General features: G+C 35.5%; 1 protein-coding gene across 1 annotated transcript in view; it reads right to left on the bottom strand.

Moving 5' to 3' along the window:
• Window positions 1-618: 618 nt before the first annotated feature.
• Window positions 619-15,082, bottom strand: part of PRKCI (protein kinase C iota) — a 98,202-nt gene continuing 83,738 nt past the window's right edge. Inside the window, exons 13-18 of the mRNA XM_057499922.1 lie at window positions 10,046-10,133; window positions 8,911-9,036; window positions 7,617-7,696; window positions 4,769-4,858; window positions 4,286-4,401; window positions 619-777 (exon numbers count right to left, since the gene is read on the bottom strand). Of these exons, the coding sequence (XP_057355905.1) occupies window positions 690-777; window positions 4,286-4,401; window positions 4,769-4,858; window positions 7,617-7,696; window positions 8,911-9,036; window positions 10,046-10,133 (588 nt within the window). The 3' untranslated portion in view covers window positions 619-689. The remainder of the gene's footprint in view (window positions 778-4,285; window positions 4,402-4,768; window positions 4,859-7,616; window positions 7,697-8,910; window positions 9,037-10,045; window positions 10,134-15,082) is intronic.

Genomic DNA, 15,082 nt, shown 5'->3' with positions numbered 1-15,082 from the left:
AAAAAGACAAGCTTAGATGCTAACCCTTAATAATGCTAAAGAAATCACTTGCATCAGCTAATGATTTGGAATCTGATTCTTAATAAAATGTGCCTACTTTTTTCCTCAAGGAGAATCTGTATTCCCAAATTCTAAGCAAGTAATATTTTTTATTACCAATTTAATAACTGTTGTCTTAAAAATCAATAATTTAATTATCCAGGGCAATTATAAAATGTATAGCTAAATAGCTGAATCTTAAACACAAAGAAGTCAGAAAGCAATAGGAAATATAAAAGGTTGCTGTATTTTGAATTACTCTTTAATCCAAAATTATCACTTAAATGACTTAAAGAGGAGTGACAACAATCACAGGAGGCTTATGATGTAATCCCACAACATGCCTTAATGGAACAGATACTCTGTTTAAAAGCAGTGGTAAGTATTTCCTTTAAACAAAACAGACAACCTCATTATTCATCAGTAAGCTGTTGGATTACCAGTACAACTAAATTTTGACATGACTGGATACTAATTTCATTTTTTTCATAGTTAGATGTAATAATTGACTCTTATAGCTAACAATAGCAGATATTGAGTGATTTTATGTAGGTGAAAAATACAAAATGGTTCGTTGCATCCAGGCTAATAACATGTTTATTCATGCATTAGATGGCAACACAAGCAAACTGCAGAGTTGAGAAATGGGCTCAGACACATTCTTCTGCAGACATCAAAAGAGGATTGATATACTCAAAACCTTCAAATTCAGACTGATCAATCTTCCTCACAATGTCACTGTTAGAAGAAAAAGATTAATTTTCATAAGATTTCTTCATGTTTTTATTTAAGTGGTAAAAGATTAAAAACAAAAAGCAAGCCTAATTTATATAAATCATAGGGAAAAATTGACAAGTTTTTAGATTAATCCAAAAACATTTTCTAGAAGAATCAAGAGTACTGAAAATAAAAAAAGACTAACAACCCCACAAAGCAAGTTTAGAACCAAAAAGTAGTCCAAAATTGAAGACTGGAAATAAAAAAGGCACAAGTTGTCACAATTCTAGTTAATCTTAACTTTTGACCTGAACAATATTCATATTTGTAGGTGAATATCCAGGTCTGAATTAGCATTCAATTTAGTGGTCACCTCAGCAGCCAAATAGAAGATGGTGAAGAGAAAGCCCAGAGGACGTTAACGAAAACGGAAAGCAGTAAGGCCAAGCACACTGAGGGGGCTGGAGTAAGGGAGGACCACCACCGGGAGGCAACGGGTCACAGGGAGTGCGGACGCTGGCATTCTGCTACGCTGGGCTTCCAGTGTAATATACAGTAAGAGGGAGTAGTACTATTGAATATTCTAACACTTAAAATGTATGCACCATAATGCAGAGCACAAAGTTACACAGGATATAGTCCCTTCTCAAGGAGAGCGGTACCTCGTTTAACTGAAAGCTATAAGAGAGCAGTACCTGCTAGGTTTCATATGGGACAAGCTAAGTACTGCTCTAACCAGTTTTAAAGAAAAGGGTGATTTCTAGTTGGAGAAATCAAGAAAGGCAGCATTCAGTCTGCCAACACTGACTGAATGAAATTATGAAAGATTATGGTAGGTCTGGCAAAATGCAAGTTCATAATGGAGTTGAAGCACAGGAATAGAAGGGTGTTAAGTGGAAGAAGATGCTAGAAGGAAGGTAATGGCTAGCTCAAAGAAGCCTGTGATGTTTACACTATGGAGTAAAGGTCTGGTTGCATTGCAAGTTGGAGAAGACTTCAATAGATAAAAACGAAGGAGGAATACAGAGGAAACGGCCTGCGCGAAGTAGCAGCACTATGAGGGAATACTGAGCTCAATCAGAACACAGCGTTTGTGTTAGAGGATAGGGAGAGAGATGGCTAGAAAACCAGGCTGGACCAGACGCCGTGAGGCCTTAACTGTCAGCCACGGGGATATAGATTTTATCTGCTTGGCAGTGCAGGAGTTGCAAGGTTTCTAATTAAGTGAGTTAAGGAATCTTCATGAGGTGTACAGAATGGGCTGCAGAGTAAAGAAGGAGCCCGATTAGGAGGGTGGTGTGATAGTCTAGCTATGATTTGAAAGAGATCTGAACTGCGCTGATGGGAATGGGGATGGAAATGAAGGAGCTGACACAAGTGATGAAGTGAAGGGAAAACAGACTTAGCAGCTGAATATTATTTTGTTTGTTACTGAATATATTAGTTTGTTATGGAAAAGGAGTAGTCAACAATCACTGACATTTTCAATCTGAATGCAGGAATGCATGGTGGTATGATGAACAGAGAAGGTAAATAAAAACAAGGAACTGATTGAGAACAACAGAAAAACAGACCATAAAGTGCACTGCTTTTATTTCACACTTGGTATGTTCAAGATACTTGTATGACAAACTAGGGATGTGTTTAAAGAAGCAGGCAGCTCAGGAAAGAGATCAGGGAGGGAGCCACGTGTCCTGGAAACCATGGCTCATTTGTTCTTCACAGCAGCCTTGTGAGGCAGGCAACACAAGGAGAAACAGGTTCAGAGACACCATGCAGTTCACATCCAGGTTACCCAGCTGATAAGAGGTGGTGTTGGGATTCAAATTCTTATCTTTTGATTAAATCCAGTGTTCTTTCTAATACACGATGCAGTCAGAATGATTTTGGTACACCTCTCTCCCCTCTAGTAGACAGTGGGCTTTTTGTGAGATTGGTCTGTATCTTGATTGTCTTTGAAGTCTAGTACTTAGCATAGTGCCTTTTGCTAATTGCCAGTTTAGCTGGGAGTCATTTAAATAGCTTGTATCCATGCTATGGGGCTGGCTGCAATCTCCAAAACTGCATAGCAAAGAGAAGGCTGCCACAAACAGGACTGTGGGGCATCCTAATCTCAAGGGGACAGGGAAAAAAAGATGATAAGTTGTCACAGAGATGAAGTAGAATAAGATGGGCATGCTGACATGAAGGAACATGGGGACTGGTCAAAAATGCTTTAAAATTTAGAAATTAAGAAGCTAATTCAACTTTTAAAAGCTGAAGGAGCAGGCAAATTACAAGCAGTTAAAGTGTTGGTATCAAGGAAGTGCATGACAATCAATGTTGATGACTCAGAAGGAATTTGACAGAATACTGCTTATTTATATTTCCTTTTAGGAGAATCTATTAACTGCTTTTGAAAAAACATGTAGATGAAAAGAAAGTGAGAAAAAAATGTGGTGGTTCAAAGAAGTGCTAAGACTCAGAGGAAAAAAATAGGGTATCTGAACATATTTATAAACAGGGAAAGAAGCTGGAAGAGAAATTGAAGAAGGTGGAGTAGTGGAGATAACCAGTAAAATAAAACCTGGTAGAAACTAAGGAAGCCGGTCTAGGAAAATAGGAGGGCATCCCTTGCAAAAGAGGGATAGGCTTCCAAGAAGAGGGCAGAAGAAGAAGGTTGAGAAGTATTAGAGAGCAATTCTGAGACGCAAGCTGGTCCAGTGAGAGCTGGAAAGTAGCAAGCTCACACCAGGGAGGCTCAGTCCTTGTAGTCAAGTTAAGGCAAGGTTAATCCACTAGGAGTGACGGAGGCAGGGGTATGATGGAAGGCTTCTAAAATGTAGAGTCTGGAGCAGCTACTGTGAGAAATGTGGTAAGAATCAGCAAGATGTAAGTAAAATGCCAAACAGTGAGGGCTTCCTGGAGATGAAAGAGTGAATGTGTAATGACAGGTAAATGATGAACTATTCCCAAATTACTCTAAACCATATTTCTAAAAGACCCAGCATAAACACAAAAAATGTGGCAGATCACTGATGGCTGGACTTGCTAAATTGATGGAATCTTTTTAAAAAGCAATTTGGCAATACATATCAAGAGCTCTAAAAATGTCATGCGATTTGACCTCATTCCCTTTCTAGGAATCTACCTTAAGGTAACTAACACTCAAGAACTCTGACAAAGACGGTTATTGTCACAATGAGAAAACACTACAGTGCAGTGGAAAGAGCACAGGCCTTAGTCAGATTTGGGTGTGAATGCTGGCTCTGCCACCTGATAGCTGTGCAACTGTGCTTAACTTCACTGAGGCTCGGTTTCCTCATCTGTAAAATGAAGATGTCAGTAACTAGATTAAGCAGCTGTTTTGAGAACTAGAGATAATGCATGTAAAGCAAAGTAGAAAAGGCAGTTATTAGTATAACAGATTCAAATATCCCATAACTGAATGGTTAGACAAATTATAATTTGATAATGAAACATTGTGGAGCCACTAAATATGGAATTTCCAAAGAACCTCATAAATATTTCAGTCTATAGAATTACTTACTCATCGTCTGGAGTGAGCTGGACAGGTTCATTAGTAAACTGAGAATCAAAGTTGTCCAAACCAAATTCCCCAGAAATATTTGGTTTAAAGGGAGGCACCACCTGCTTTTGCTCCATCTAGAAAGACATATTTGATGACAGCTCAAGCCTGCATCCTCAGAAAAATTCCACCCTCCTTTTCTCCTCTGCCCTCAGATGTATCCCAGTCTTATTAAAATGAGTCTTAGGCATGGTTCTATAATATTCACAATGATGGAAGTATTTAAAACACTGAATGTTGATGCAGGAGTTAGTAACTATTCCATTAAATTAATATTCTAAGCTTTTATTATTTTAAAAGCTTTTTTTAAAAAGACAGTTTAGAGAGTGGTTTAAATTATTTAAGCTGTGATATATTAGTTTTTTCAACATTCTTTTAAGATAGTGAAATTTGGTTCAAGATAGTAATGAAATCTAATATAGAAAACAATCAAAATATACATACCATATCCCAATCAACATTTCGGAAGAATGGGTGTCCCTGAATATCAGCAAATCCTGTTTGAGGATGACAACCCAATCGTTCCTTTGGGTCCTATGGTGGAAAGAAATGTTTTAAGAACTGGGTAAACATCATGCTTTAGAATAAGTCACTTTTGTGACCTGTGTTTCATGTCTATTATATAACTCTATATCTGAAATCAGAACAGTCTACCTTTTGTTTCTAAAAAGTACAACACTAGACTCAAATGAGTATCTGAAGCTGTGACAAGATTTCCTCATGGCTTTCTCTGCAGCTATTCTGTTACAGTGGTTGTGTGTCATTACTCTTTGCTAAAAAAAATAGGAGAAAAAAGAGAACAGGAGAGTCATTTGAGTAGCATACACTTATTCCTTTGGAATGGGTTAGAGTGACAGTCAAAATATGCAAACTCCCAAACTTCAGAAGTTTGTCCCCAGCTCAATTTAAAAGCCCTATGCTCCATTACAGTGACAAACCATAACCTGTGTGTAGCCACGATCCAGCTGTGGTCTCAATCAGTGGACAGAGGTGCCTGCATCTTACAAGAGTCTTCGCTTATTTATTACTATGAATGAGACATATTCCCAATAGAAGGCACTTTATTCTATTTTATTTTTTATACCCAAAATACCCAAAAATATTTTATATTTATTAGCACCTCAACTTCATTTTTTATTGTGTTAAAGCTTAGTTTCTAGTTTAAATCTTTCCTCACATAAAGTATTCATTTAAAACACGCTTCAATTTCTTATTTTGTTAAAATTAATCATTATCTTCTGATTTACCTTAGAAGGTAAATAATGCACATCAACCTACTTTCTAACTTACTGTTAATTTAAAATAAGATTTATGATTGCCATGATTATTGTGATACAATAAGAAGTATATATTTGGTCTTTGTTCCAGCTTCCTAACACAGAGCTTCTAAAACCCTGTAATGTCCTAGAAGTGTCTTTTGTTATTCATAACAAGTCCCTTTCAATCATACCTCAGTTTATGCTAATAAGGTGACTCTGGGTGAAGCTCAAGATAGCTTCAGGATGGTGTCTGGCTGCCAAAGGAACCAATTATACGATTAGAGTGTTGGAACTTTCAGCCCCATTTCCAGAGGGGCTACAAATTGAGTTCAATCACCACTGGCCAATGACTTAATCAATTGTGCCTATGTATGGAACCCACATAAAAATCTCAGAACCATGGGGTTCTGAGAACTGTGTTGGTGAACACATCCCCCCTGTGCTGGGAGGGTGACAAACCCCAACTCCACAGGGACAGAAGCTCCTGTGCTCAGGACCCTCCTGGATCTCATCCTATGTACCTCTTCATCTGGATGTTCACCTGCATTCTTTATCATAAACCTGTGATAGTAAGCAGTGTTTTCCTGAGTTCTATGAGTGGTTCTAACAAATTACTGAACCTGAAGTGGCCAGGGGTGAGATTGTGGGAACACCCAACTTTGTGGCCGAGTCAGACAGAAGTGTGGTTACTCAATATTGTGCCTGGTATGTGAAGTGAGGGCAGACTTGGGGGACTGGGCCCTTAAACCTGTGGAGTCTGATAATAACTCCATGTAGTTAGTGTCAGAAATGAAGTGTATTGTACGACACCCCGTTGGTGTCTAAGGAGCTGGGAGAATGGTTGTTGGTGTGGAAAAAGCCTATACCTTTGGCGCTGAAAGTATTATGAGTAAAAATAGTTCAGGATCATAATCTTAGATTCTAAAACTCTTCTAGCATACCAATGACAACAATCAAATGGAGTTCAGATTTTTTAAGGGACATTGACAGCATTTAATTTCTTGTAAATTTTTTCTAATTCAGGCTTTTTTTTTTTTTAAGATAATTATTTTTTATTGAAGGGTAGTTGACACACAGTATTACATTAGTTTCAGGTGTACAACACAGTGATTCAACATTTATATACATGATAATTCTAGCTACCAGCTATCACCATACCAAGTTGTTACAATATTTTGACTATATTCCTTATGCTATACATTACATCCCAGTTACTTATTTATTTTACAATTGGAAGTGTGTACATTTTTTTTTTTTTGTGAGGGCATCTCTCATATTTATTGATCAAATGGTTGTTAACAACAATAAAATTCTTTATAGGGGGGTCAATGCTCAATGCACAATCATTAATCCACCCCAAGCCTAATTTTCGTCAGTCTCCAATCTTCTGAAGCATAACGAACAAGTTCTTACATGGAGTACAAATTCTTACATAGTGAATAAGTTACATGGTGAACATTACAAGGGCAGTCATCACAGAAGCTTTCGGTTTTGCTCATGCATTATGAACTATAAACAGTCAGTTCAAATATGAATATTCATTTGATTTTTATACTTGATTTATATGTGGATACCACATTTCTCTATTATTATTATTTTTAATAAAATGCTGTAATTCAGGCTTTCTGACATGAAAATTTGTAGGGAACATTATGGCCCCAAGCGCTCAGTAAGTAAAGAGATACTGTGAATAATAATCCAAGGAAAACTGAAAAATAAAGCTAAAAGTACAATTGAGGCTATCCTCAAAGATGTAATTTTCCCCTAATTGAGTACATGGTGTTATCATCATTTAGAAAAACACCATATGTAATAAATAGCTAAGGGGTAAATTATATTGACAAAACAGAAAGGACAACTCCTGTTAGAATTTAATGCTGTCAAATTAGTTTTTGGTGAAGAGACAAATTCTGGACCTAAATGAAAAAATTATGTACTCTGATGTTTTGCAATTTTATGTTATCTGAACCTTTACTTACCAGTTTAATTTAAATAGAGATAAACCACTAAAGACTTTTATACACAATTTATACCTTGTTGAGAAAACTCTTCAGGACACTTGCAGCTTTTACAGACAGAGAACGTGGTATGCGAATTTGTTTTTCCAAAATAACTAGAAAGATAAAATTTATGGGATTACATTTAACTTTTACATGGCTTTAATCTTGAAGTTCTTATTATGAGATATTTAAGACATTCTAGCAGAAAAAAATAAGACATTACTTACACTATTTAAACATCTCATGTCCTTTCCCCATCCTATTCCTCTCCTTCCTTCTCTGAGATAGTGTCTAATCTGTACAGTCATAATATACATGCATATTTTTATTTTTCTTTGACTACCCTACTGTACCTTAGTTTCCTTGATCTATAAAATTGGAATAAAAATAATACCTGCTTCACAGCATTGCTATGAGGTTTAAATGAGTTAATATCTGTAAAATGCATGGCACATTCACTATATTCACTTTTATTGAACATTGCCAAATTATTCTCCGAGCTGTTATGTTAATTTTTCACTCCCACAACAGTCTATATGAGAGCTCCAGTTGCTCTGTATCCTCACCAGCACTGGGTATTTTCAGACTTTAAAATTTATGCCAAATGTATGGGTATGAAGCATTAGCCCATTTTAATGTTTTAAAGTGCATACCACTAAATTATAGAGATAGTGCAATTGAACTCAGTGCAGTTGAACTTTTTCCATATATTTCACAGCCAATTGGATTTCCTATCACAGGAACTATTTATTCATTTCTTGTAATGACCTTAATTAGTAAATGTACAATTTTATGTCAGCCTTCAGACTTCTTTGGACTGTGTGTTGGGGCTGGGGGGAGGTGCCTGTGCTTCTCTCCTTGTTTCTATTCAATTTTTTGTATTCCCAATTGTGGGTATTTTTTATTCTCACCTTTTTATCATAATCCCTTATTTTCTTGGTACTCTACTTTTTCCCCGTATTGTTCTTGGACTTATGAACTCAGCCTTGGGGTCTATGTGAAAAGACTTTCTAGTCACATGATTCCTTCCTCTAATCAAATGATTCCTTTCTAGTCACATGATTCCTTCCTCTAATCTCTGTGATACACAATCTGAAGGAACATCTTTATGTTTTGAGTTCGAGAAGGTACCTGGAAAATGGGACTGAAGATTAGAGAGGTAGGAAAGACATATCAGAAAAAAAAAAAAAATCAAAGCTCTACATATTAGGGAGTATATTGTCCAGATTATGCTTCTCTTTCTTACTCAAAGTAGTAACTTGAGCTGTCCTCATTCACGACCTAGAATAGGTTATTCAGAGAATCTCTGTCAGATATTGCAAATTACCTTGGAAGAGATAGTCCTCTGTGTTTTGATCAGGGTTATCAGAGCTCCCAACAATATCAAATGGAGACCTTCCTGCCATCATCTCAAACATCAGCACTCCAAGAGCCCACCAGTCAACACTGAAACCTTTGAAAAAGAAATTTTAAAGCCATATATTACCCATTCTGCATTCTTAAGTCAGTAGTTTGAGATTCATTTTATTACAGAATGGAAAAGTAAATATAATGAAAAAGTAAACTCTAAATGCATTATAACTATCATGGGTGGTACTGAGGACTACAGGAATATTTCACTTATCAACAAGGTGAGGTACCTAGAATACAACTTTCAAAATAAATTAAAGGAAATGAAACATAAGTTTCTTTTCCAAAATATGTCTATAATTTCAGACCACTGGCCTGTATCTAATATTTTGTTTTGAGGAAATGCTTAAATTGTATTTGAGAATAAACTTCCTTGGTCTGAAACCTGATCTTCTGCTAGCTGACTAAAGATCCTTGAAGGACCTTGGAATCAGATTATGAGCAGCTGTCAGAAGTAGCCACCCTCCTTTACATCTGCTGAACTCAAAGGGCCAGAACCCAAGGAGTCAAATGTTTTCTTAGGATAAATAAGGAACCCCTGGTTCGGGAAAGGCAATCTTTCCACTACCTTTCAGATCCCTGGGGGAAATATCCAAGGACATCTGAATAATCTTCCAGAGGTTCATGACTCAAGGCACATGGCTGAGGTTTCATTCCCTAATCTGACACTTTCTAGCTGTATGACCTTGCGGCAAGTTATGTAAACTTTCTGTACATCAGCTTCCTCATCTGTCAAATGCGAATTAACAATGCTTACCCCCTAGGATTGAGAGGATTTATTTAGTTAATATATGTAAGCTACTTAGAATAGTGCCTAGTACTCTTTAGTGCTTACCACTAATAAGACACTATTCAAATCTGCACTCCCAAATCCTGCCAAGGTTATAATGTCTCTGATTTCTGAGTCTGGGGTTTTCATATGGGTTTTAAGAGGACCAAGAATGTTTATATTAATAAGACTAGTACTGAAACACTACAGTGTCCTGTAATCCAACTGGTAATACATTTAACCACCCTTCTGGCACATAGCTAAAATACCATCTATTTATTACCATAATCTTCTCCTCTTAAAATTTCAGGAGCGATATAATTGGGAGTACCACAGAAAGTGCTGGTTGTATCTCCTGGTCGTAATCCTTCCTTTTATTAAAAAAAAAAAAGAAAGAGAGAAATACTAAGATCCAAAATTGTTTCAAATTCATATCTTTTGTTTCATCCATCATATAAATTCAGCGTCTATAGGTACTATATTAAGCTGAAATAAAATATTACTAGCACAGCTGCCTTTATTATTAAAATTATGGATTATCACTAAATAGCTTAAAGAAGATTTGTCCTTATGGGATGTTGGTAAAGAATCATGTCAATTAAGGTAATTGTTTTCCCCTTATTGTTCTTGGACTTATGAACTCAGCCATGGGGTCTATGTGAAAAGACTTTCTAGTCACATGATTCCTTCCTCTAATCACATGATTCCTTTCTAGTCACATGATTCCTTCCTCTAATCTCTGTGATACACAGTCTGAAGAAACATCTTTATGTTTTGATACAAAATTTTATACAAAATTTAATACAAAAATTTAAATTACATGAGTAAATGAGTAATTTATGAAAAAAAGAGCACTTTAAATACCACCTCCTAATGCAGCCACTGCTCAGCAATATGATGTTTCCCTTCTGGTTGTTCTTCCTAAGGTTCAAGTTTGGTTTTGTATTTTAATAGCTATAGGATGGAGAAACTAAGGCAAAATGCCCTAATATGTGTAGAGAAACTACATAATAACAAATGGAGCAATCACAAAGAAGTTATAACAAACTTTACACACCAAACAATACAGCATCAAATTATAAAGAATAAAAATAGACAATTATTAGGAGAACTTCCCTGAATGGGAAGAACAATCCCCACTACAGACTGAATGTTTGTGTGCCTCCCAAATTCTTATGTTGAAGCCCTAACTTAATAGCATTTGGAGATGGGGCCTTTGGGAGGTAATCAGGTCATGAGGTTGGAGCCCCAATGGTGGGATTAGTGCCTTCTAAGAAGAGAAAGAAGCTGGCCCTCATGTGAAGAGAGCCATGTTTACATCTGCTGAGCCATACAATGAGAAGTCAGACATTTGCAAATCAAAGAGTACCTTCACCAGACATGGGAACCGCTGACACTTTAATCGTGGACTTCTTCCAGCCTCCAGAACCATGAGAAATGTTTTAAACCAGCTAGTCTACAGTATCTTGTTATAAAAGCCTGAACTGATAATGATGACAGGTGATATTAATATATCTATATCAGAAAATGATAGATCATACTGACAAAAAAAATAGTAAGCAGAAAAAGATACAGACAAAAGCTAGAGCTAAAAATATATATAATATATACACATAGAGAATATATATAATCTACGTTCTTGTGTGGAGAAAGGGAGGAGGCAGAATGTGTCAAAGAGAGACTCCTTGCATGAAAAAACAGGGGTTATAAGTCCTTTTTTAAGAACTTGTGGGAAACTAATCAAATACTATACAAATAAAGGAAATCTCAATATATTTCAATGAACCAATAGCATCCTGTCCACAAGGCAATTAAATAAGAAGTTAATAATAAAAAGATAGCCTAAAAACAGAGGAATATTAAATATATAATTAAACATCTGCTTTTTTTTACTTTATGAGCATGTAATTCCCTATGTGGTTACAGACTTCCTCTTATTAATGACTATATAAAATTCAATTGAATGCATGTGCCTAGAATTTAATCATTTCCTTATCATTACATTATATTATATAAATTTCCAAAGAAAAAAAGGAGGGGAGATATAGCATTGACCCTTGAACAGAATGGGGGTTATGGGCCACTGGCTCCCCGACACAGTTGAAAATCCACATGTAAGTATGACTCCCCAAAAACTTAAAGCCTTCTGTTGACTAGAAGCCATACTGATAACATTAACATAGTCAATGAACATACTCTGTATGGTATATGTATCTATATTCTTACAATGAAGCTGAAGAAATGTTAAGAAAATCTTAAAGAAAAAATACATTTTATAGTGCTGTACTGTACTTACTGAAAAAAATATATGTTGTAAACGAACCTACACAGTTCAAACCACACTGTTCAAGGGCCAACTGTACACTGAAAACAAAGGCTTCTTCCCACTCCTGTCCTGACACACCCAGTTCCAGCTCCCTAGCAGGAACCACCATTAGGAAGATTTATGTGCCCCCTAGAGATATTCTGGGCATGGTACACGCATTTTTCTTTCCCTTTTTACTATGTTATAGATAACACTGCTATAAACATCTAGAAGAAATACTAAGTAATATCTTGTGATTCCAAGCATTTTTATGATACCTAATAAGGATATGCAATTTTTGTATCCAGAAAAATACGAATGGGATGTAAGTTGTTTTATATGATTAGCTATGGCTTGACATAGTCTCATGATAAATGACATGCACTTTCAGGGCAAAAGTTAGAAGCAAGGAATGCAGTCTATTAACATGTAACAGAGCTATGCTAAATCATTCACTTGTTGACTGAATATCTAAACATAGGCCCATCAGCTAAATTATCTACACCATAACATAAGATGTTATTAGAAAATTTTCTGGTAATGAAAAAATAGTTAAAGACAAATCAATTTATAAAATGACTATAAATAATTTGTATTGATAATTTATTTATAAGTAACTTATTTCAGTCAATAAAAATCAATGCTCATATATCAAACATAAGTCTGAAAATATTAATTCAAGTTTTCATATGCCTCCAGTTATCACTATCCTCTGTACTTTTCATATAAAATCATCTACTGAGAAACTAAAGAAATTAATTAAATCTAAAAGAAGAATTTCTGGAGGAACTATGAAAAATTTTTCAGTGTTTTAAATTTCCAAGGAATTTTTAAAGGAAAAGAAATTCATCCAATATTTCTACCAGGTCAGACTTTAGGTAAGTTTAAGAACTGACTCTAAGTCATAAGAACATTTCCAGAGAACTCACTCAGCTTTCAAATCAGAAGGGTGTAAATTTGTTAGTGAGAGAAAAGGTAAAGTACTGCCAGGAAAGTCTTTGAACAGAAGTTCCAATCCTTATAATTTCCCTACTAATCAAACCAACCAGGTCCTGGGGGAAGAAAGGCAGAAACAGAGGTTGGTAGAACCACCAATTTAAAGAACTATTAAATAAGACTTCTAAGATTTATCACAGATCCTGATTAATTGAGGATCTCCAGAAAGAATGAGAATGCATAAAATCCAATGTTATTTTTCACTGAAAATAACAAAAGGTTATGTATTTTTTCTCTAACAACCTGCAAGAAAAACAGGATTCCTCACTATCTTTGAATAAAAAGAGACAGAAAGAGATAGACATGTCCTTTTTGTGACTTCCATTGTTTAAGTAATGCATAACCATTATACTTAAAAAAATTATAAAAATGAACAGAATGTGTGATGCTATGTAATACATAATAGGATACATAATAAAACATATAGAATTACACAATTTTAGACCTTCAAACTTTAACAGCGCATTAGGAGCATTTTACAGTGTTGTAAATGTAGATCAACATTTATATTCTTAACATTCATCATAAACCACAATAAAACATTTTGGATATATTATAAATATCTACGCACCCAACACAGGATCAGTTGCATATGTAAAACAAATACTAACAGAATTAAAAGAGGAAATAGAATGCAATGCATTCATTTTAGGAGACTTCAACACACCACTCACTTCAAAAGACAGATCAATTAGACAGAAAATAAGTAAGGAGACAGAGGCACTGAACAACGTATTAGAACAGATAGACTTAACGGACATCTACAGAACACTCCATCCAAAAGCAACAGGATACACATTCTTCTTAAGTGCACATGGAACATTTTCAAGAATAGATCACATACTAGGCCAGAAAAAGAGCCACAGTAAATTAAAAAAGATTGAAATTGTACCAACCAGCTTCTCAGACAACAAAGATATGAAACTAGAAATACATTACACAAAAAAGATGAAAAGGTCCACGAACACATGCAGGCTTAATAACTTGCCCCTAAATAATCAACGGATCAATGACCAAATAAAAACAGAGATCAGGCAATATATGGAGATAAATGACAACAATTATTCAACACCACAAAATCTGTGGGAAGCAGCAAAGGCTGTGCTAAGAGGGAAGTATACTGCAATATAGACCTACCTCAGCAAAGAAGAACAATCCCATATGAACAGCCTAAACTCACAATTAACGAAACTAGAAAAAGAAGAACAAATGAGGCCAAAAGTCAGGAGAAGGAGGGACATAATGAACATTAGAGCAGAAATAAATAAAATCAAGAAGACTAAAACAATAGAAAGAATCAATGAAAGCAGGAGCTGGTTCTTCAAGAAAATAAACAAAATAGATAAACCCCTAGCCAGACTTATCAAGAAAAAAAGTCTACACACATAAACAGAATCATAAATAAAGGAAAAATCACTATGGACAACACAGAAATAAAAGAATTATTAGACAATACTATGAAAAATTATATGCTAACCTAGAAGAAATGGACAACTTTCGACAAAAATGCAACCTTTCAAGGCTGACCCAGGAAGAAACAGAAAATCTGAATAGACCAATTACCAGCAAGGAAATTGAATTGGTAATAAAAAAACTACCTAAGAACAAAACCCCTGTACCAGATGGTTTCACTGCTGAACTTTATCAAACATTTAGTGAAGACCTAATGCCCATCCCTCCTTACAGTTTTCCAAAGAGTAGAAGAGGAGGCAATATCCAAAACTCATTTAACGAGGCCAGCATCACTCTAATACCAAAACCAGGCAAAGACACCACAAAAAAAGAAAATTACAGACCAATATCCCTGAACACAGATGCAAAAATACTCAACAAATTATTAGCAAACCAAATTCAAAAATACATCAAAAAGATCATACATTATGATCAAGTAGGATTTATTCCAGGGATGCAAGGATGGTACAACATTCAAAAATCCATCAACATCATCCACCACATCAACAAAAAGAAGGACAAAAACTACATGATCATTTCCATAGATGCTGAAAAAGCATTCGACAA

The sequence above is a fragment of the Manis pentadactyla genome, chromosome 1 (assembly GCF_030020395.1).
Source record: "Manis pentadactyla isolate mManPen7 chromosome 1, mManPen7.hap1, whole genome shotgun sequence".
NCBI classification, from domain to species: Eukaryota; Metazoa; Chordata; class Mammalia; order Pholidota; family Manidae; genus Manis; species Manis pentadactyla.
Note: the sequence above shows the minus strand (reverse complement) of the source record. Positions and strands in the feature narration are given on the sequence as shown.